Source organism: Erithacus rubecula (genome assembly GCF_903797595.1).
Source record: "Erithacus rubecula genome assembly, chromosome: 9".
NCBI lineage: Eukaryota > Metazoa > Chordata > Aves > Passeriformes > Muscicapidae > Erithacus > Erithacus rubecula.
In genome coordinates, this window is record NC_136660.1 from 30,528,916 (window position 1) to 30,549,548 (window position 20,633).

Here is a 20,633-nt window from a genome sequence, read left to right on the forward strand (position 1 = left end):
ATGTATGAATTTCCATGTTAGCAAATCAAATAAATTTAGGTGCAAAAATATTGAGAGAGACTGTCTTGTAGATGATTTCTCCTTTCTGCAATAGGATCACAGCAGGGTGTGCAAAGAAGCATCCTCTGCCAAACATTTCCTGAAATCCTTCCCATACCATTTCCTCACACATATCCACCCTCACAAATACCCACAGTGTTAGAGGTGAGCCCTTGTGAGAGTGTTTGATTCTGCTGGGGGTGGCATTAAACATGGACCCAGTTCAGCTGTGCCCTTCAGCCCTGACAGCAGGTCAGGGTCCTTACAGCTCATTGGTGCAGTTGGCAGGTTTGTCCATCCGGTGCCCTTCTTTCAGCAGCTTAAAAAGTTCCTCCACTGGGATTCCTGGGTAGGGTGACCCTCCTAAGGTGAAGATCTCCCACATTAGCACACCAAATGACCAGCTGGAAATCAAAGAGAGAGCTGCATTAGTGGATCTGCCTGGCTGCTGGGAACAGAGAATCCCATCCCTCCCTGAGATGTTTGAACCAGCCCAGGTCTGCCTGCCCACAACAGGACAGGGATCTGGGGAGTGCATCAGATGCATGGCAGCATTTAGGATGGGGACTGACCCCAGCAAGTTCCCAAAAACCCTCTTTCCCTCTGTCTGGTGTGCTCTGAGCACTCAGGGGCTGCTGCCAGCACTGCATCTTCACAGCATAATGACTTACAGAGCACTCACAGCTCAGCTGGGGTGCAATTATGTGGCAGGATATTTTGGAAAAAGCAGACTGTTCAAAACAAAAATATTTTGCGTCACCCTGCCTTTCTTTATTTTTTTTTTTTTCCCTTTGTTGTTAACTTCTGCTAGGAAATAAAGGAGGATGATTTTTCAGCCAGTTTTCCTGCCTCATCCTGCCTGGCTGGCAAGCTGGGGTTCTCTGGCAGGCAGCTCTGCCAGGTGAGCACCAGCACAGAGCCTGCCCTGGCTCCCCAGCTCCTCTGCAGAACAGCACTTCAGTAAACTGTTTGCACAAACTTACAATAATATTATCTTTAGCCATCTTCAAAGCCACCATGGGGCCAAGAGACTCCAAGTCCCAGCACTGAAATCCTTGTGCTCCCTGGCTGCTGAGGAGCTCAGGCTGACTCTCAGTCCTGAGCCAGTGAAGTGGTTTACTTCACATTCACTTAAATATTTTGCCAAGATGTTATTTTAAAACATAAGTTTGATCCACCCTTAATCTGTGTGTATAGTTTTCTTTGTAAATGATGTAGAGATGGCAGGAAACACCTCAGTAAATGATTTTCTTAAGAAGAGAACAGCTTAGAAACTCCAGGTTAAAGAAAGATTAAATACTTCTTATTTTCTCCATGCTGCTCTTTTCCTTTTTAACCCTGCACTGACTTGCATAACCTTTTGCACCTCTGCAGGGAAGCATCCAGCCCTTTACAGTTAACAGCTTTTCTTGGAGAAATAAAAAACAGGATCTTCATCTGTATTGCATAAGAAATACACGTCTACTTCAAGCACAATGCACACAGAACTGTAATAGGAAGCAGAATAAACCCTGAGCAGTTGCATCAGCCAGTGGCTCTGTGCACACATTAAAAGATTTTTGAAGTGTCAGAGTCCAATGATTTCCTATTACATGTGAAGTACTGCTGGGAAGCAGCACCACTTCTGAAAATCAGGGAAAACTTTTCCAGCACGCCCAGCCTACGTTTTATAGCACCAAACCTTAGCATAGATTTTTATACAAAGTTTTCAAGAACTTTCCCTTTTTTTTTTTTTCCTTCTTTTCTCTCTCTCCTTTTATTTTTTTTTTTTAAACCTGAAGGAAGTCTAGAGTATGTCAAAAGGCAAGCAAATTAGATAGACTCTTTGTAGCTGCACATCCGTAAATAAGTTCAAGGGGGGAACTTCCGCAGTGACAGAAGGAGGTTAGCATTCTCCACCTTTCATGTGCTTTGAAGCTGGGCAGATTAGTAACAGAGCACTGGTTAGCAGTCTACCATAAAATCCTCACTTTCTAAGGGCAAGTCCTGTTCCATCTATTAATATGTGAAACAGAATGAAAACTCTTAAAGGTAAAGGACAATGGCAAAACATATATGAAGTACCCCAAACTTTAATAAACATGAAACAAAACAATCCCCTCCTTCCCACTCCCAAAACCCCACTGAAACCAGGCCACTTACACATCACTTTGATGTGTGTAAACTCTGTCAAACAGAGCTTCTGGAGCCATCCACTTTACTGGAAGCCGTCCCTGTGAGTTTGGAGAGGAAGAGAAATTAAAATGGCAGCAATTTATAGGATGATTTCTCTAAGAACTGTCTGCTAATGCCAACCAGTACATAATCTACCTTTAACATTTGAACTGAGAAAACAGGAAGATGGGCTAAAGTACAGATACTGTTATAAAAATGGATATATGCATTGAAGATAAAATTAAAAGCATTGAGAGTTCCCAGACTGCTTGCTAGGAGAATGATAGGATAAGCAGATCAAAATCAAAACTATCATTCTGCTATGGCTCTTTAAAGACAAAAAAGCCCACAATTAATAAACTTCTGAAAAACAGGCCTGCCTGGAAAAATAAATTGATTACTAAACCCAAGAGTTTTGTTTTTCTGTCCCTCTTGCAGTGACCCAAAGCTCACAGTCAGAGCTGCCTGTTGCTTTGCACACACAGAGCCTGGGAATTGCACTGAGTCTGAAATGAAGAAGGTTCAATCCCCTCCAGCACTGCTGTAAAGGGTGGTTCTGGCTTTTAGAAGTAGGCAGATGTTACCATTAAAATGCCACTAATCACTTAGTGATTTTCATAAATAAGCCACTTAACATGATTGTTAGTAAGAAGTCATGTTTACACAAATAAAATCTGTAGAACTCAATGAGTTCTGTAGAGTTCCCATCAAAACCCAAGTGCAGCTCAGCAGGACCTTAAGAGATCCCCTGAGGAGGTGTAAGGAGTTCAAACCAGGTATCAATGCTGCATCCCAAATGTTTTATCTTCTTGATTTGGTACAGGCTAAGCAGCAGAACAGTGATGGTGTGGAGAGTATAACTAAGTTTTCTAAGTTTTCTCTGTCTCTAGCTCCACTTTGAGACCACCACCACAACCTGTCCCTAACAAGCTAAGTAAAGGCACAGGCAAAAGGCTGAATGTGACAACACCACAAGTAAAGAGGATTTTTGTTGTGGTTGTTGCTGGCATTGTTTGTACAGCATATTTCAAGATCCTAGGCTGGCTGCTAAACCAGCTGGGATCAACAGGAATATTTCCACTTACTACAAGTGACTGAAATCAGGGACACAAGAAAAAAAAATGTTCTTGTATTTTAGCATTTCTAATCCTCCAATATGCAGCCTCTCTGCTTATCTTTCTAACCAGCTATCACTGTAAGAGGAGACAGAAATGCTCATGTCCTTGATCCCTGCTCTTTTGTCTGGGATGAAAAGTGAGGCTGCTGTACAAGAAGCCCATTAAGTTTACAAGCACAGTCCTGAAATGAATCACTGAAAGAAGTGCTTGTTTCCAGAGATTAGAAAACCATCCACTTACATTAGTAGTCTTTTTATAATAATCTATATTGTTGATGTCTCTGGCTAAACCAAAGTCTGCTATTTTCATGACGTTGTTTTCAGTTACCAAAACATTTCTGGCGGCCAAGTCTCGATGGATGCACTGGAAGCAAAAAAAGAAGAAAAAAACAGCCCTGAAATAAACTGCTGCAAAAGAGGAAGTGCTTCAATACCATAACTAAATCTCCTTTATAGATTCTAAGATAAGTGACCAGGTGGGAAAGCCACACATTGAATACAAACCTGTGAAATATGATTTTCCTAATTAATGCAATCCACTTCCTCAGCTGGTGTTTCCAAGATGAACAATGGCTCTAAGAGGTGTCTTAGGAAGTCCTGGTCTACTTAAATCTTATATTTTTGCTAAGGCTGAAAGCTGAGTGGTGACCCAAATTGTGCCAAGCACTTTGTGATCCACTCTCCTTTACACAGGTACAGGTATTGCAGTTTCATCAGAAATAATGTTAATGAACATTTTTATTGTGTTGCTTCTCTTAAATGATATTGTCTCACCAGAGATAAAACCTGACAGCCAGTCTGAATCAGTGCAACTGTTTTTAAAGATTAATATAATTGTCAGCAGGATGTCTAGGGTGTATATAATTACTTCAACCACAAGACTATAAAAATGCAATTATGAAAAGGAAAATTAAAAAAAAAAACCCCAAACAATCAGGGTTTGACTGTTTTTAAGACAGCTTTGATACTGAAACTAAACCTATTACCTCCTGAGAGATGTTTCCTTCATGTCAGCATTATCTTGATACTCAGGGGACTCTGGCTGCTCTGGGCATTATTCTTGTGTTCAAGTAGCTTTATTAGGGTTGGTACAAGGTGGCAATAGAGGCATGGTAAGAAACATTGTATTTTGGATCCTAGCAGGAGAATTCATTCATTTTCAACTTAAATACTTTTAAAAAGCATCTATCCAACTTTGGAAATGTGATAACGTTTTTAAGTACAACTGCTTGTGAATCAAAGAGTAGGTGAACAAACAACATCTCTACAATTTTCTTTATTGGAGTCTCAGTGAGTCCCTTTTTGGATTGAAGTAACAAGAACACTGCCCTGCTCCCAGCCCATGCATGATGGGAATGCCATGGGAAGAGCAGCTCTTATTAACCCAGCTCAGCAAATGGATCCCTAAGGGAAGAAGAATGGGTGAAACACAAACAGAAATGTGGGATATTGTACCTGGAGCACAGGCATGCACAGCTCTACTCTGTGCTGCCCTGCTCTCCCTCTGCCTTGGGAATGCCTCTCCATCTGTCCAGCTGAGCACAGCACCAATCAAGTGCTTTTTGCAAACAAAAAGGCTGCAGTGGCTCTCTGGAGTGTCCTACAGCAGCACTTCAGAGCTCCTCAGGAGGACACTGGCTCTTGAGGTGGCAGATGAAAAGATTTATGTTTTCCTTTCACATCAGCTCTGTTTCCTTGGGATGTGGCTCACTGCCAGGCAGGAGTTGCATTTAATCTCAGAGATATCCTGAGGTGTGGCACCTAATCAATACCCCTGCTTTTCTCCATTAGAAATTTTGCCTTGCTGTCACACACATCACCCTGCTGCACTAAGATTTACTGTTTCAAAAATAGAGAATAAAAGCAAAATTAAACCTGGATTTTTCTCTCTTCCCCAACCTCTACAAGTGCAGCAAAAATAATAATAATAAAATCATGACTCCACACAACAGGAATGGAGGGTTACACTCAGCCCTGGTTTTTGGTTAAAAACAGCTCCATACTTGGGAGTGGACATGACTGGAAATCAGTATAAATCCCACTCCACACCCTGCAGGAAATACTTTATCATTGGTATCTGCTGCTCTGGTTTAGCCTTTGGGTCCAAACATCACCCAGGGTATCCAGGATAACTCATCCACTAAGCCACAGTATGTTTACAGAGTTAGTTATACAGGGCAATTTAAGGTTTTATAATTATAATTTAATCAAAATGCTGGTTAAAAAGAAATGTTTGAAGACAGATTTTAGAAATAAGTGTCTGGGGGCATTACAGGATAAATAAATTCTTTCAATAAACTCACTTTCCTGAAAACAGCAGTTTTAAGTAAAGTGCATAATTTAAGTGACTAATACACTCCACTTACTTTTGCCCACTCTTTTTGCCCTGGTGTCTTGGGTCTTGTCAACCCTGCCTGTTTTTATTCTGGTCCTTTCAGCCACTGAATCCATTTGTTTTACACCACAATGTGAAAGGATTTGGTTGGTTTGACTGGAGACAGAAGGCAAACAGAGCCTCATGGGTGGAGTGATGTGCAACCAAGTGACTACCTTCAAACTGCAGATCCTGCACAGTATTGACCTTAAATCATCCACCCCAGGCTCATTTCAGCAATATTGCTAAACAAAGGTGAAAAACCTTTAAGTGCAAGAATTCTCCCACTGATCTGCAGGGCTGTGGATTACACAAAGCAGCTCCCAGCAAATCCCGAACACGAACAAACCACAAAACCAAACTGAAACAAAAAAAAAAAAAAGCACCATATTTGCTGAGTTCCACCTACCTTTTGGGAAGCCAGGTACTCCATGCCTCGTGCCAGCTGGTAGGTGCAGGACACCAGGTCCTTGAAGGTCATCTGCTCCTCGGGCACCCTGTTGATGTCGAAGGAGTATTCCATGCCGGGCGGGCGGCGCGCCCGCAGGTACTCCCGCAGGTTCCCCTTGGAAGCATACTCCACTATCACATACAAGGGGCCTGGGGTGGAGAGATCCATGGGAAAAGCAAGGTCAGGCAGCAGGGTGAATTTCTCCTTTTTTTTTTTAATGTAAAAAAGCTTTTAGTGCGCCGTAATAAATTAACGGGATCGATAAAATAGTAAGCGCCGCCTTAAAAGAAAATAAAAGGTTTGGATGTGGGGAAGTGACTGCCCCAAGCTCCACAGCAGGAGTGGCAGTGGATTAATTAGTGCTTTAAAATACCTAAACCCTGCCCTAGTGCCTTTTAAACCACGCCATGTACTGAAAAACAAATATTTTCAATCAAAAAATATCCTGAGATTTCCAACAAAGGGAAAGTGCTTCTTTTTAAAAAATGCTTCTTTTTTTTTGTTTAATTTCCAGAGTTGTATGCCATCCTGCATCACTTTATGTGGTGTAATTAGCTGTTCCAGGAGTAAAAGTGCTCATTTCAAATTTGTGGGGTGCAAGTTCTCCTAAAGCAGGGCTGACAATTCAGAACAGCAGACATGGGTAAAGGCCCTGCAAAAGGTCATTTGTTCCTTACAGCAAGGGATTAGAGAGTTTTCATATGATATAGGACCCTTTCTCATATTAAGGCTGCAACTCTAATGAGAAACAGAAGTTAAAATATTGCTGTTAAGCTGAAAAAATACCTAAAAATCCTATCACGGCATGACTGTTTCCTTAAAACCTCTTGAAAAATTATGATTAATGAGACTTTCACAGACCTGTTGGAAAGTCCTGCTTTGCTTTATTTTCTCTACTCACCATCCTGGGTACAGGCTCCAAGAAGATTGATGATATTTTTATGCTTCCCAATCATCTTCATCATCTCCATCTCTGACACCAGGTCAGACAGGTCTTTTTCTGTGGCATCATCTGTAGAAGACACAGGTTCAGTTCATATATTTTAGTGCCAGCCTGAGCTTCATCAGTTCTCCAGTTGGTATAAAATATGTGTGGCTCAAAATGGGATTCGTTTTCCAGTTTACACTGCACATCATGTATTATGTATTACTATAAAATAGTCTCAGCCTCTTTGGTGGACTGACCAACTCTTCAGTGTTAATTTAAGAGGCAGCACAGTGAGATCAGACATAAAAAAGCTGTCCTTAGCTATCAAGCCTCCAGTAACACCACCTTTCCTGCAAACTAACCTCACAATTAAATTCAAAATAAATAAGCACCAACCACCTGGACTGAATGGGCTGGGATCTACACAGGGACAGCCTCTGACATGAAATAAACTGAAAGCAGAGAGACCCACACGATGCTAATACATCTCCTGGCTCCCCAATCCTGGCTGCCCAAGATAAACAGGCTGTCAGGGGAGCAGATTTACAGGGAACTGCTGAAGGCTGGGGTCAGCTATGTGCTCTTTGACCCACCCCACAACGATGACAGAGCTCAGATGCCACAAAGGGAAATTCTGTGCCTGAGAGCTGCCATATCACCCCTTCTGATCCCTAATCACCCCATTTTCTTACCTTTCAACATCTTCACTGCCACGGTCACTGCCTCTTTTGGCCTGTCCTTGTCAATGCCCACGGCCTCAGCCATGACCACTTGCCCAAAGCAGCCTTCTCCCAGGGGCTTGCCCAGAGTCAGCCTGGAGGAGCAAACAGCAGATCAGCACACAGCATCTGGTGGAGCCAGTGAAATTCCAGGGCTAAATATAAAAACCTTTCAACGACTTGTTGCAGCACGGGGTGTTTATATCATATGGAACCAATAAGGGCCGGGGTGTGCGTTGGGTTTTGTGCACACCAGGGTTTATTTCCTTAGGGATGGTGCAATGAGCATCTCAGAAAGGCACATCAGCACTAAACCCAGCTTTGCAAGCTCTGCTCAAGGCTTGTGGGGAGATGCAGTGTGGAGGGGGGCAGAGCTTCCAAAGAGCATCAGGGCATGGCTGGAATTAGGGAGCAGCCAGAAAGAGGGGAGCTTTTATCACTGCAACCCCACTGGTCATCTTTGCACACTGACCCCAAGGAGATGAGAGTAAAGCTGCAGCCACAGAGGGTCCAGCTGTTTCTTGCAAACTCTTTGCAGCCACAGAAATCCTGGCTGAGGGGAGCAGAAGGTGCCTCCTGCCCCCAGAGCCCAGGCTCTGCTCAGAGAGGGGAAGCAGAGATGGAACAAACAAATTGGGCTGTAATCACAGTACCACCATCAAACCCTCCCAAAAGCAGCAGTCACTAAGTGGGCTCTGCAGAATGCATTTTGTGGAGAATATTCCTGGTTGCAAAACTTGCTCAGATCTAACAGACAGAGAGATGACAATCTCAGCTTCAGGAGGAGAAAGAGATTGAGTAAAAAAGACATTTGAAAGCCTGTGTGCAAAATCTTCTTGATTCCAGCCTAAATGCTTAAGGGCCAGAGCCAGGCTCCTTTACTTGCAAGAGATGTGACATCCAGCAGCAGTGCTGGGGCAGGAATCAGGCAGGATGCTCATGAGTGTGATGCTGATAATGTTATCCAACATAGGGGCCAGATTCAGACAAACATTTTTATAAACAAATTCTTAAGGACTTGACTGTCCATGGTCAGCAGGAGGATTTCACAGATACCACAGATGTAGAGACTCATTCTTAAAAGCATGGACACCTGCCTCCCACCCTGAAGTCCAGGGAGAGGCTGTCACACCATCAGCAGGAATGTTAGAGGAGGGTTGAGTGATTTGAAGCCCTGCTTAGTGATTTGAAGCCCTGCTTGTCTGCTTGGGCATGGGACAGAATTGGGGTGGCTCCTCTGAGGGCAGCCAGCTCAACCTGCCACATGTGGGCTCTGCCTTGAGGAGAATTCCTCCAGCTCTTTGGATTGGTTTCTAAAGCAAATGCAAGTTTTTAAAAGGTGCAAAGACTGAAGGGCAGCACATGCTCTGCTGAGGTCACCCTGCATTTTCTCCAGAACCAAAACTGAATTTAGGCTTTTGGCAGAGAACAAACATTTGCATTGGAAACTGGTTAATTTATGTGCTATTGCCCTGCTAGGACCAAAGTAACAAACCCCTCATTGTGTGCCTGCTGCCCCCCAGCCTAATGAACTGCCTCTAAATAGCCTCCTTTCATTGCAAATCTGCTCCACCTACATTTGTGCTGAACACTGGGTTTAAATGTTTAGCAAACTCTAAAATTTTCCCCATTTAGTGAATCCCCCCAGGCCATGGGCTGACAGCAGCACACAGACAGGCCCCCACTGTTGGCCAGAGTGCTGCAGGTGGCAATTACAGCCTCGTACTCCAGTTTTCAGCTAAACCAATCAAAGAATTTCCAGAACAGTTATCAGAAGGATCAAAATAACAGCTCATCTATTCAAAAGTTAGAACCCTGAACTTCCAAAGAGAACTGTCCATGATAAAAGGTGTTATTTTCTCAAAGCCACCTAAAGACTTGCTAAAGCTAGCACTAATTCTGATAAATAATCATGGTTCTACCTGTGTTAACATTATCTCTCTTTTGCATATCTTTTTTATATCAAGCAATATGGTTACAGTTTTAATTATATTATCCATCATTCTGCATGTTAGTCAACAGACTTTGAAGAAAATATTATACAGCCACATGAATTTGAATATATCAAATTCAATATGCTTTGCTTGAAACCCAACACTTTTAAGCCACAGAAATTGCACATACATGCACCCAATATGTAAAATGTTCCCTTAATTAAAAAGAATAATCTCCATTAATATATGTCAATACAAACTCAACACCAAATCCTACCCAGAGATGACAGAAAGAAAATATTGTCCAATAGCATAATTTAGATTTTCTCTATCTCCTACATATTGTATTACCTGTTTTTTTAAATATTAGTCAATTAAAAAGTCAACTAAGAAACATGGTTTAATGTTCTGAGGTACTGATTGGGGAAATCACCATTGTCCTTCCACAATGCTTGCATGTGGATATTTTTCCCAGTCTAGATCACACTGAATTTTCCTAATTCATTTCCTAACAGAGGAGCTACATTTCAGCAGAGCACCTGAAAACCTGCAAGAAATCTGAAATTATAATCAGGACTGCAGGCAGAAGAAATTTAGTTTCTATTTAACCAAACTGATTTCAGACAATTGAACTGAATCTTGATCTTCAGAGCAGCTTCAGGTAACTGAGATTTCTCTTTAAACCAGAGAGAAACCCTGGGAGACAAGAGCAGAGATGTTCATCCTCCTGTGCAGTTTGTTATTCAGACATGCACAAATGGTATCAGGGGAAGCAAACCACGTACTTATCTCTTGGGAACTCCCACTTTGGGTCTTCTGGCAGCTCATACTCTGAGACTCCTGCCAGCATGGGGGCATCAGCAGTGGAGGAGAGGCGGGTGGTGATCCTCACCAGGGGCGTGTTGGAGTTCATGGAGGAGCTGGAGTCGGCCGACACCTGTGGTTGCAATGCAAGATGCAACAAGAGAAAAAAAGAGATGGAGATGTAATCTTGGCCCAAAATCTGAAAACTGTCCCAGCAACTGATACCAAGCCAGCTCAGAACTTTGGTATTAGGATGTGGTTGAATCTACAGTCTTGATTCTGATGCTCTGTTCTCACATTTAGCCTCCTCTGTAAGCACAATACTCACTCCAATGGCTGTCAGTCTGTCCCAAAAATCAAAAACCACACAAGTTTTAAATTCATTCCCTCAGAAGGTATTTTGTTTATCATAGTAAGTTTTTTTTTACACAAACTTATTTACATCACTACTCTGATATCCAAGTGGGCAGCTTATACCACGAGCAGGTGATCAATAACTTCTCTTCTTCCACTCATTGTCCATGTCATCCTGTGTTTTCCCAAATCAGCACACCCAGATGGGGCTCCACCTCTTCTCCCAAGGAAAAGCAACAGCACAGGAGTAAATGGCCTCCAGGGGAGGTTTGGGTTGGATGTCAAGAACAGCTCCTGTTCTTAGTGGATGGATGGACTGTCAGGCTGCCCAGGGCAGTGGTGGAATCACCAACCTCAGAGGGATTTAAAATATGTGCACATGTGGCATGTGGGACATGGTTCAGTGGTGGCCTTGGCAGGGCTTACACTTGGACTCAACAATCCTAAAGGTCTTTTCCAGCCAATATGATTCCAACACTTTCTGTTTTCCAAGTACTCAATACTGAAAGCATCAAAAAGCTATCACAACACTTCAGTTTTCAATTAACCACGTTCTGAGCTGAAGACTCTACAGGAAATGTGGGGAAGAGGTCCTAAAAATAACTCAGTATTGAAACTTTGCAGTGTGATTTCTCACCAGCCCTGATATCTTCCTTAGAGCACCACAGGAATTTATTGATAAATGTTTTGAAAGAGGAGGCAGCTGCTCCTCCACATAACAAAGTCTGTTTTGGTGTGGATCTTCTGTAAGGCTCCTTCCTCAAGCCTCCACAAATCTCAGACTAAAAACTGAATCTTTTTAAAACCAGAGGTTAAGAATGGAAAGAGGATTCACAAGGAAGAAAATGTTAAGGATTTCTATCAAAAATTTAATCTTGATAACTAGATCTGCAGCTGACAGACCTTTCCTGATATCAGAAACAGCTCCTGCACACAGGATGTGTGTCCATGGAAAGAGAGTGAAACTGCACAAACACTTTTTCATTCAAAAAAGAAAGGTGGACTTCACCTCATTCATCCCATCATCATGAATGTTAGTGTTTACTTTCAGTAAATATAAGTACCTGGCACATTCCTCTAGGAAAATAAATCCAGTTTGGGATACAAACAGAGAAGTGCTACTAAGGCAGACTATGGAGCTGTAAATAAACCAGTGAGTGAATCCTGGAGTCCTGGGAGAGAGATGCTGCCATGGCCCAGCCTGCAGAGGGGAACTCACCTGCTGGACCCAACAGCAGGAGAATCAGGGCTGGAATCTCATCTGCTTTTTTCTCTTTTTTTTTCTTTTTTATTATTTCACTACAGTTTGAAAATGATGCTTCATGACATGAACCAGCTCAGCACCAAGAAATGTGCAAATGAGCAAATCTTCCATGTGGCAGCTCCTCTGCCCCCAAACCTGCTTTCCTGAATTCCACTTTTCTGTTATTTCTGGCTTCCACTTTTTCATCTCTCACCACAAACCTATCAATACTCTATGAGCACTTCCTCTGTATTTCCAAAATCTACTTACTGTTCTCCAGTCATTCTACCAAGATCTTTCTTCAAGTCTTGATTCTTACATTCTTTATTGATTAACATTCCCTTTATTTCTATGCCTGTCTTTGCCATTACACTCATTGTTTTCAAATGACAGGCACAGAAGTAAAACTACAAATTTAGATACCTTAAGTATCAGAAATGGTATAGAATTCTGAGTTCTTGTTTTTTTTAATGAATACAATAATTGTACTAGACTGTCTGGATCTCTTCAGAGTTTCATCTTTTCACTAGTTTTTACACTCACCATTGAGCAGCCTCAGCCTGGGTAAATCCTATAAATATAAACTTGCAATAAATGAAATACTCTGGTGATGCATTTTAAACACAGAGCTTAAATAGCAATAATGTATAGAAAAAAAGCAGATTAAAGGCTCTGCCAGTTTCCCTTTTAACACTACTCCACATGTTTACTTCACAGCAGAACTGTGTGATGGGCCAGAGATACTGGAGGTGCATTAACATGGATGGGACTGATGAGAAATCCAGAGGAACTCCTCTGTGCCTGGGAGAAGACAAATGGACTGTACTCCCAGGGAATATTCTCCTGATTGATTAACTGGAGCAGTACAAGCAGTTACAGGAGCTCAAGGGCTATGAAAATCTGCTCCAGAAAAGATGAAGCCAGCCCAGCCTGGCCTGTGGTTGGGGGAGATTTTCTGTTTTGAAATGGCCTCTCACCTTTCCTGCAATAAGAAAGAATTAACCTTTGATCTCCTCCCCCAGGCATCACTTTTTCACTACCTTAGAACCCACTATAAAAGACTGAGGAAAATCCTACCAATTCCAAGGTCAGTAGACATGGTCAGCTTTAATCTATATTTAAGTGGCAGTTTTCCATGTTTTTTTTTTCCCTTTTTTCCAGCTTGCCACATGCAGCTCAGCTCTTCAACCCCTCACCATGCAGGTTCACCTGATACAGGTGAATTAAACATTGTGGGGGCTCACTCATTGCCCTGACACCCTGCTTTATATGATGACACTGCACTAGGGAGGTGTTTTGAGTGTTTAATTAAAGAAAGAAAGGTGAAAGTCAGCTTGAGTTGAGCAGAGCACTGAAAGAACCATGATGGTACATGTTAACCTCAACAGGAAGGCAGAAAATATTCAGAAAATATTCCTTGTGTGTTTCCTTTGTGCTTTTAGCAGGTCAGTAAAACAGCACCAGCCTCAAATAGCCCTTTAGCTCCATATCTGCACTCAAGAAAAAAGAGAAAAAGAAAAAAAGTGGGAGAAAAAGCCCACTGCACCCAAACCTCACACATCAGTGCATGAATATATCCCTATTTTAACTCCATTTTCTTCCTCTGGCCAGCAGACTGTGTTTAATCAGCTCTCAGTTAATGCTCTGCAAGCATTTCTAAGCAGTGGAGCATTTAAAACAAACAAATCTTTGCTGGAATCTTCAAATGCCATGTGGCAAAATCAGCTGCAGAGCAGTGTGTAATTGTCTGTAATTGATTATGAAGGGTGTTTTCCTCCACTGATAATTCATACCATGTCCTGGAGCCTAGATCTGTCAGGTCTGGCACTCATGCTGGGACATTTTAGCAGTGATTTCCTATAACTGTCAGCCTTTCTGAAGGCTCTGCTGCAAAAGTTAATTTGAAATCATATGGATATTTGTATATTATAATTAGTAAATAATGCTGTTAGCTGCTGGTAGAAACAGCCCATGTGAGTGACCAGATGCAGGAAAAGACAAGGTTAAATGCACAGCACAAAAGTGAGTAATCCTAATGTTAAGTGCTGACATTTAAAACACAAGTACCACCCCTTCATGAGAAGCACTCATTTGGAAACATTTATACATAAAATAACATCCAATAAGTACCACTAGACAAGACAGAGGTTTCCATATAGAAAAATCCAAGCATAAAGAAAAAAATAAAATAAATACTTAAGGTAAATTCCATTCAACAATAACAACTGACAGTTGTATATTAATCTTTGTACTTCATAGCCTATTCTTCTAAAAAATCATCATTTTATTGCTCAAGAGTACATTAAATACTACATTATTTTCCTTTTTCCTGATCACTGTTCTTTTTTTTCTGCCAACATAATTTTGAATTATTGAATTATCATTTTGAACTATTCTGCTGGGTGAACACCCACAATATCTTTATGAAGCATTAGACTCCACAACAAAATACATGAATTAATAGGAGTGTATTTTAAACACTCAGCATAAAAAGGATCATTGCTTCCTATTTAAGGCACACACATGTTGAGGGGGTCCAAATTTGACAGATTGACTGTGACAGCCCTAACAAAAACCTTTAGTGATGACAAACATTTGTACTTGACTTTGAGCAAGCCACAAGAGATGGGACTGCCTTTTTGTCTGCCTCAATTATAATTTAAAATAAAGGTTCTTTTAAAATAAAGGTTCTACAGAACAGCTGTACATCCTATTGAAGGCTTCTCTTTATTCTCAATCCCACAAATTCTTCATCCCTTCCCTCTCAAGCTGGTACCTCCACTCAGACCATGGGTAACACTTAAACTGCTTTGATGAAAAGAGGAGCTGCCTGCTGGATTTCCCTGGAAAAACCTGAAAACTGAGTATCCTGGTGAGGATGAGGATTGGAGGGGGTGGGAACTGATAATTCCTGACTTCCTGCAAATGTGAAAAGAACTGCATTTTGGCAGGAAAAAAAAATGCCTGTGGGTGGGGAATGATAAAATCCTGAGGTAGCTCAAGCTAAAGAGTGCAGGAGGATCCAAAGCAAACCATATGTTACTCAGCAAGACTCTTCTCCTGCTTAGACAAGATGGCATCAGAGCTGTGCAAATGTCTCTCTGTGAACCAGGATTATTTTCCAACCCAGATCCTCAGGGACCCTGACCCAGCAGCAGAAGAGCTTTGAAAACAATATCAAGAATTTCCCAATCTGTGGCCTCATTTCTCTGGAATTCCAACAAATCCCATCACCCAGCCCTGGATCCCTGCCTCATTCTCTCAGCCTACCTGCCATGAGCATCTTGCTCCCTCCCACACACAGCACAAAGAGAGAATTTCTGTGATCCACAGAAAAATAAAGGTTTAGTGACAAAACCCCACCAAGTTCAAATGCAATCCTCTGAAATACAAATAAACTGAAACAAAAGTGAGCTTGGTGGCACAATAAAACAGGGCTGAATGATCCAGAAACGCCCTTCAAATAAAACATCTGGATTATTTTTCAATTCTTCACTTGTGACAACAGCCCTGAAACCCAAAACCAGCTTTAAAAGATGCAGAAACTAAAGAGCTGCTGCAGCCTCAGCACCAAGGAGATTATCACTGAAAAATTAAGGAATATTCACAAGTAAACCTTTAGGGACTGCTGCTCTCATCCTGCCTTTGCAAACTGACCAGTGAAACCATCCCACCAGAAATACAGATTTCACAATGTTTACTGTAATACATTTTCTTCCATGCAGACACAAAAGCAGAGAGACCTTCAATGAGCAACTGCCAACAAAACAGTACCAGGAACAATTGGGAGTAGTGGGATTTTTGCTTAGGGGTTGAAACAACATTTGCACTTTCAAATATAAATATTTTTTTTTAAAAAAAGTATTCCCAGTTTTAAAAGCAAAATGCCATTTTGGCTAAAAAAATGTGAAAATACTGATATAAATTGATAAAACCCAACGTGACAAACATGTTGTGAGACAGTTTTTTTCCTCTGTGAAAACAATAGCTTTGGAGAAGGTCCATATTGCATCATTTAAGGATAAATAGCTAAGCTGAGGGCAGTGGTTGGCACTGCTGTCACACACAATGAAATAACACTTTTCTCCCCAAGGAACCATTTCCAGCTGACACAACTGAGCTCACACCAAACCTTAGGTATTTTTATACCATCAGCTTATCTCTGAGTCATTAGGCTTTTATATTCGGGCAGAAATCTAATAAATGTCTCCTATCTAAGCAGCTGATGTGTATCTTTCTGGCTAAGCACACAACATCTGAAAGACTTTCTTTGTCCAGAAGGCTGCACAGAATTCTAGCCAAAGAGATGTGTGAATTGAGCTGAGGGCTTCTCATCACTCCTTCTGACACACTCAGAGTGAAAAGTTGCTCTTTGTCCAGTGCTAACTTGAACAAATGAGTAAAATCATAAAATTAAAAAAAATAAAAAAAAAAAATTAAAAAAAATAAAAAAAAAAAAAAAGGAGAAAAAACAAAGTGGCAAAGAAAGTCAGAAAAAATAAGAATTAATGTTTGTTTGCTCAAGATCTTTCAGATTGAAAAAAGTTCAGGTGCCTCACCTCAAGATTCTGTAAAATACTGAATTCAGAGGAATTCTACTCCCTGGTATTTTTAACCAAGGAAATTCAGAAACCTTGACACAAGGGTCCAGAAAAATGTAATGCTGCTCAGAACCTCTCACCCTGTGTGCATCTCATTTCAAACACTTACCCACACTGAAAAACCTTTAAGGTCCATGTGTTACTCTGACAGTGACAATATTCAAGACAGGCTGTAAAAACAAATCTGTAGAAATCCTGCACCACTGACTCGTGGTGCAGATGGACACAAAGTGAAGCCTCCTATCCCAATTCCCTGGATCCAACCCCCCTAGACAGCATTTTTTTGGCTGCTGGGGTGAACCACAGCCTCAGATTCCAACACACCCCCATCCTGCAGAGCTGAAACCTGGGGGTGCAGAGGTCTGGCTTCAAGACCAAATCAAAACCTATTAAACTCCAGCTTCTAAAACACCACAGGTCCTTCAGGAGAGGTCAATGTGTGGGATTGGAGGCTGTTCTGGCAAGTGGTGGCTTGTGATAAAGCCAAAGTTCTGTTACTTGTTCAGCTGCTTTGTTGCTCGTGGCATTGCCCTCTCCAGAAATGCTCATTGCCAGCCACAAACAATTGTAAAATATATTTCATGTGATGCTGTTGTGTGCATTGTAAATCTGGCACTTGCTTTTGTTTCTTGCTCAAAAGCATCATTATATTAATCAAGCTGTCCAAGATCTGATTTAGTATCTCCCCTATTTTTACTTTACTACAGTCTTTTTTCTATTTTGGGGTGTTTTCTGGATGCCTGGCTATGAAACTCCCTCCCCTTGGTCCTCAAAAGTCTTCCTGAAAAATACCTCTCTGTATCTGGTACCTAGTTACCACAATAATAATCACCTTAGAACCACCATAAATATACAATTAAATAGGATTCTGCTCCAAAGCCCATTAAGGCAGTAACATTTTTCCCATTGACTCCAACAAGCTGTGGGATCAGACCCCAAAATACCTGAAATACTTTTTTTTTCCTCCCCATCTACAGAGTGCTAACACAGCACACATTTCAGTTTTTACATTTCTCCCCTCCCTACAGCCCTGCCCTGATTTCCTGATTTAACCCATCACTGTGCAAAGACGTTTCCTCCATCCCACCCCTACCGCGACCTGGTTTAATCCACTAATCCCACCTCCCTTCCCAAAACTCTCAGCAGAAGGGTGTGCTGGCTTAGTTGGGTGGGTAAAAAACAAATTTTTTGAGACTCTTTATCTACTTTCTGTTACCTGTCTGCGCAGGGGGATTCTCTTGGTCAGCTTGTGGACGGCGGGCTGGCTGCTGAAATCCGGCTTCTTGGTGGTGTTCTTCATGCGGCACACGACCACTATCAGCACCATACAGGCAATCAGGAACACCCCTATGCAGTAAATGGCTATTTCCAGGTAGTCTGGAGAGGCTGGGTATTCCTTCTCTTTCTCAGGAGCTGGATGGGAAGGTTTCAGGAGGGAACAATCATGTCACAGGGTGAGCACGCAGAGCGGGCGCAGGAATGGTAAAATAGAACCAAGTCGGGTGTGATATTCAGAACACTGAGTGTTTTGGGCATCTTGCAATCTGAGAGTAATTCTTTTTTCTAGATTACTGCTTTGATTTCTCAGTTTGTACTGGGTGTGACCTTGTGCATCTGTGTATACACACACAAACATATACATGTCTGCCTAGGTAGGCACATACATATACATTGAAATATTGCATCAAGGGTCATTTTAGAGGGAAGAAAAAATTGTATCAATTAGGCTCAGATTCATTTTGTTGACTTGAGTCAAACTTTAGAAATACTGCAATTCTTGTGAGCCACTCAAAAGCACATCTAAAGGTAAAACTGTGAATTAGCAAGCCTGAACAAAAAGTGTCTAAATTTGCAAATAAATGTTTGGGCTTGAGTCTGCCTGTTAATTCAAAATTTTCAGTAGGATCTCAAAATACAGAGGGAAGGGAGGATGAATCAGTCCCCCATCATGTCTATAAACTCAGTTCAGGGGTTTCAAAAGGTTTTCAAGGACCTGGCTGTCCAGCTGCTTAACCAGCTGTGCTTCATGCTGGGTGCCCAACTCCCCTGGGTCCTTTGAGGAGCCCAGAGCCAGATTAAAAAGCACAATTGGAGTGAAAAACTGATTGCTAGCAACACATTCATTAACAAGCCCTCTTCCATGAGGACTGTGGCCTTTCAAGTAACCTCATCAGTGGTCACTGGCCTATGAGATTAGATTTTGGAGGGAGTGGTTCTACAGAGCTGTTGCTCTGATTGAAACAATTTTGAAGCTATCTTCAAGACAGTTCTATGTGCAAACAGTGTCCCTAGTCCCTTATCTGGGATTCACCCCCGGGTAAACAGCATTCCACAGCCATCAGCAGTCACTCTGCAAGCAATGCACACTTCAAGTCGAAATTTTCTTGTGCCTTTCCAGGCTTATAAAAATACTTTGTTCAAGAAAATTGGTTAAAAAAAGAAAAAAATGCTGTTCAAGCACTTGCAAAATGCAAACACTGCCAGCAGAAGCAAGCTCTAGACAAGCACTGCTCTGCCTGCTTGGTGACACCTCACAGGCTCAGAGTGAGATGGAATAAAGCTGCCTTGTTTGAATAATTATTCAAATATATTGAAATATATTTATTTCAATAAAAGGTAAGGAATTATCTGCAGACAGTGGGAAGGTTTAACTCCCACACCAGCAATAGGCACATGCAAGTTTTGTACCTCTCACTTAGGATTAACAATTAATAAATGTTAAGCACAAGATGACCCAGCAAACCTCAGGTGGTTCATGGTTTTTTTTTTCCAAAGGAACTCCTGAGGCAGCTGCCAACAGTTATAAATGAGTCAATTTGACTAAAGTCAAAACCAACTACAGTTACGTCTTCTAACAGCTGATAATAATTTTCAGGCAATAAAGCACATTGATGTTTGTTTCTTTTAAGGACAGAAACATCATCAACCCCAGAACAGCAAGACATGCTTTGCAGTAAAAGCAAATGACTACTTGTTCCCTTAGAGCATGCAATGTTTAAAGATGCACGGAGCTGATTCCCAAGATATGGAAGGCACTGCTTCTGTACACCATCCTCTGGCATTGAAACTGGAATTTCCATGAGAGATTTGCATGATAGGCAAAAGTGAATTGAAGTACACTGAACTGCTCAGGTATTTTAATGAGCCAGTACATAACGATGGCCAAATTATTTCCAAATTTCCTAACGAACTGAATTTCATTCTCTTGAAAAAGTTTACAATGATTTGCAGGCTGATTTTCAGTTGTCTCATTGAAGTGCTAAGGAAATGCAGCTCCTTAGCATTTCTGATGATGTAAAACCAATTCAGTGCAATAGCCACACACTCCATTCCCTTTTTTGATGTTGCTGTTGCTGTTTGGTTTTTTTGGAGTTGCAAATACACGACAGAACAACTCACTGGCTTGAGACAACTGCGCTTAGAAACCAAAATCATTGTAAAAATGCTTTTTTTTTTTTTTTTTTTTTGAGACAGAAGCTGTGCTAATTCTGCAGCAATCAACAAGGGGAGGGGAAACAAAAAGAGGAAAAACCACAGAAAGAGAGCAGTGTATACCTGGCAGAACTGTCAACCATGCAGTGTGAAAGGATATCCCAATAGAATTACCCGCCAAGCATGTATACTCCCCAGCATCCTCAAAAGTTACATTCCGTATATAGAGAACCTCAATCTCTTTGTCCGTGGTGTTAACACCGGCAGCCTAAAAAAAAAACAAGAGGGAAGCAAGAGAAAAAGCTAGACACTGAGAGAATTTTCTTGTGGATAGGGAGATGGAGCCACGGGGCTTTGCACTTGGTAAAGGCAGAGGTGGAGAAATGCAAAGCTCCTTCCCCATCCACAATCCCTCATCCAAAAGGTGTTTACCAACAGGTCCCAGCTCACCTCAGAAAGTAATCAACACCCTTCACCAGGCCT

At 41.6% G+C, this 20,633-nt stretch overlaps 2 protein-coding genes across 6 annotated transcripts in view; both read right to left on the reverse strand.

Moving 5' to 3' along the window:
* The window catches only part of ATE1 (arginyltransferase 1), a 233,826-nt gene that overhangs the window by 36,496 nt on the left and 176,697 nt on the right, over positions 1–20,633 (reverse strand). The gene's annotated exons all lie outside the window — the stretch shown is intronic.
* Positions 1–20,633, reverse strand: part of FGFR2 (fibroblast growth factor receptor 2) — a 79,235-nt gene that overhangs the window by 5,861 nt on the left and 52,741 nt on the right. For 3 of the 5 annotated variants that reach the window (XM_079312623.1, XM_079312626.1, XM_079312625.1), the window contains 9 exons: positions 20,274–20,418; positions 17,935–18,131; positions 10,502–10,653; positions 7,756–7,877; positions 7,037–7,147; positions 6,094–6,284; positions 3,552–3,674; positions 2,182–2,252; positions 306–443 (listed from right to left, as the gene is read on the reverse strand). In XM_079312623.1, coding sequence (XP_079168749.1) covers positions 306–443; positions 2,182–2,252; positions 3,552–3,674; positions 6,094–6,284; positions 7,037–7,147; positions 7,756–7,877; positions 10,502–10,653; positions 17,935–18,131; positions 20,274–20,418 — 1,250 coding nt within the window. Of the gene's footprint in view, positions 1–305; positions 444–2,181; positions 2,253–3,551; positions 3,675–6,093; positions 6,285–7,036; positions 7,148–7,755; positions 7,878–10,501; positions 10,654–17,927; positions 18,132–20,273; positions 20,419–20,633 lie in introns of all 5 variants that reach the window. The other 2 variants (XM_079312624.1, XM_079312622.1) reach the window with 2 other exon arrangements.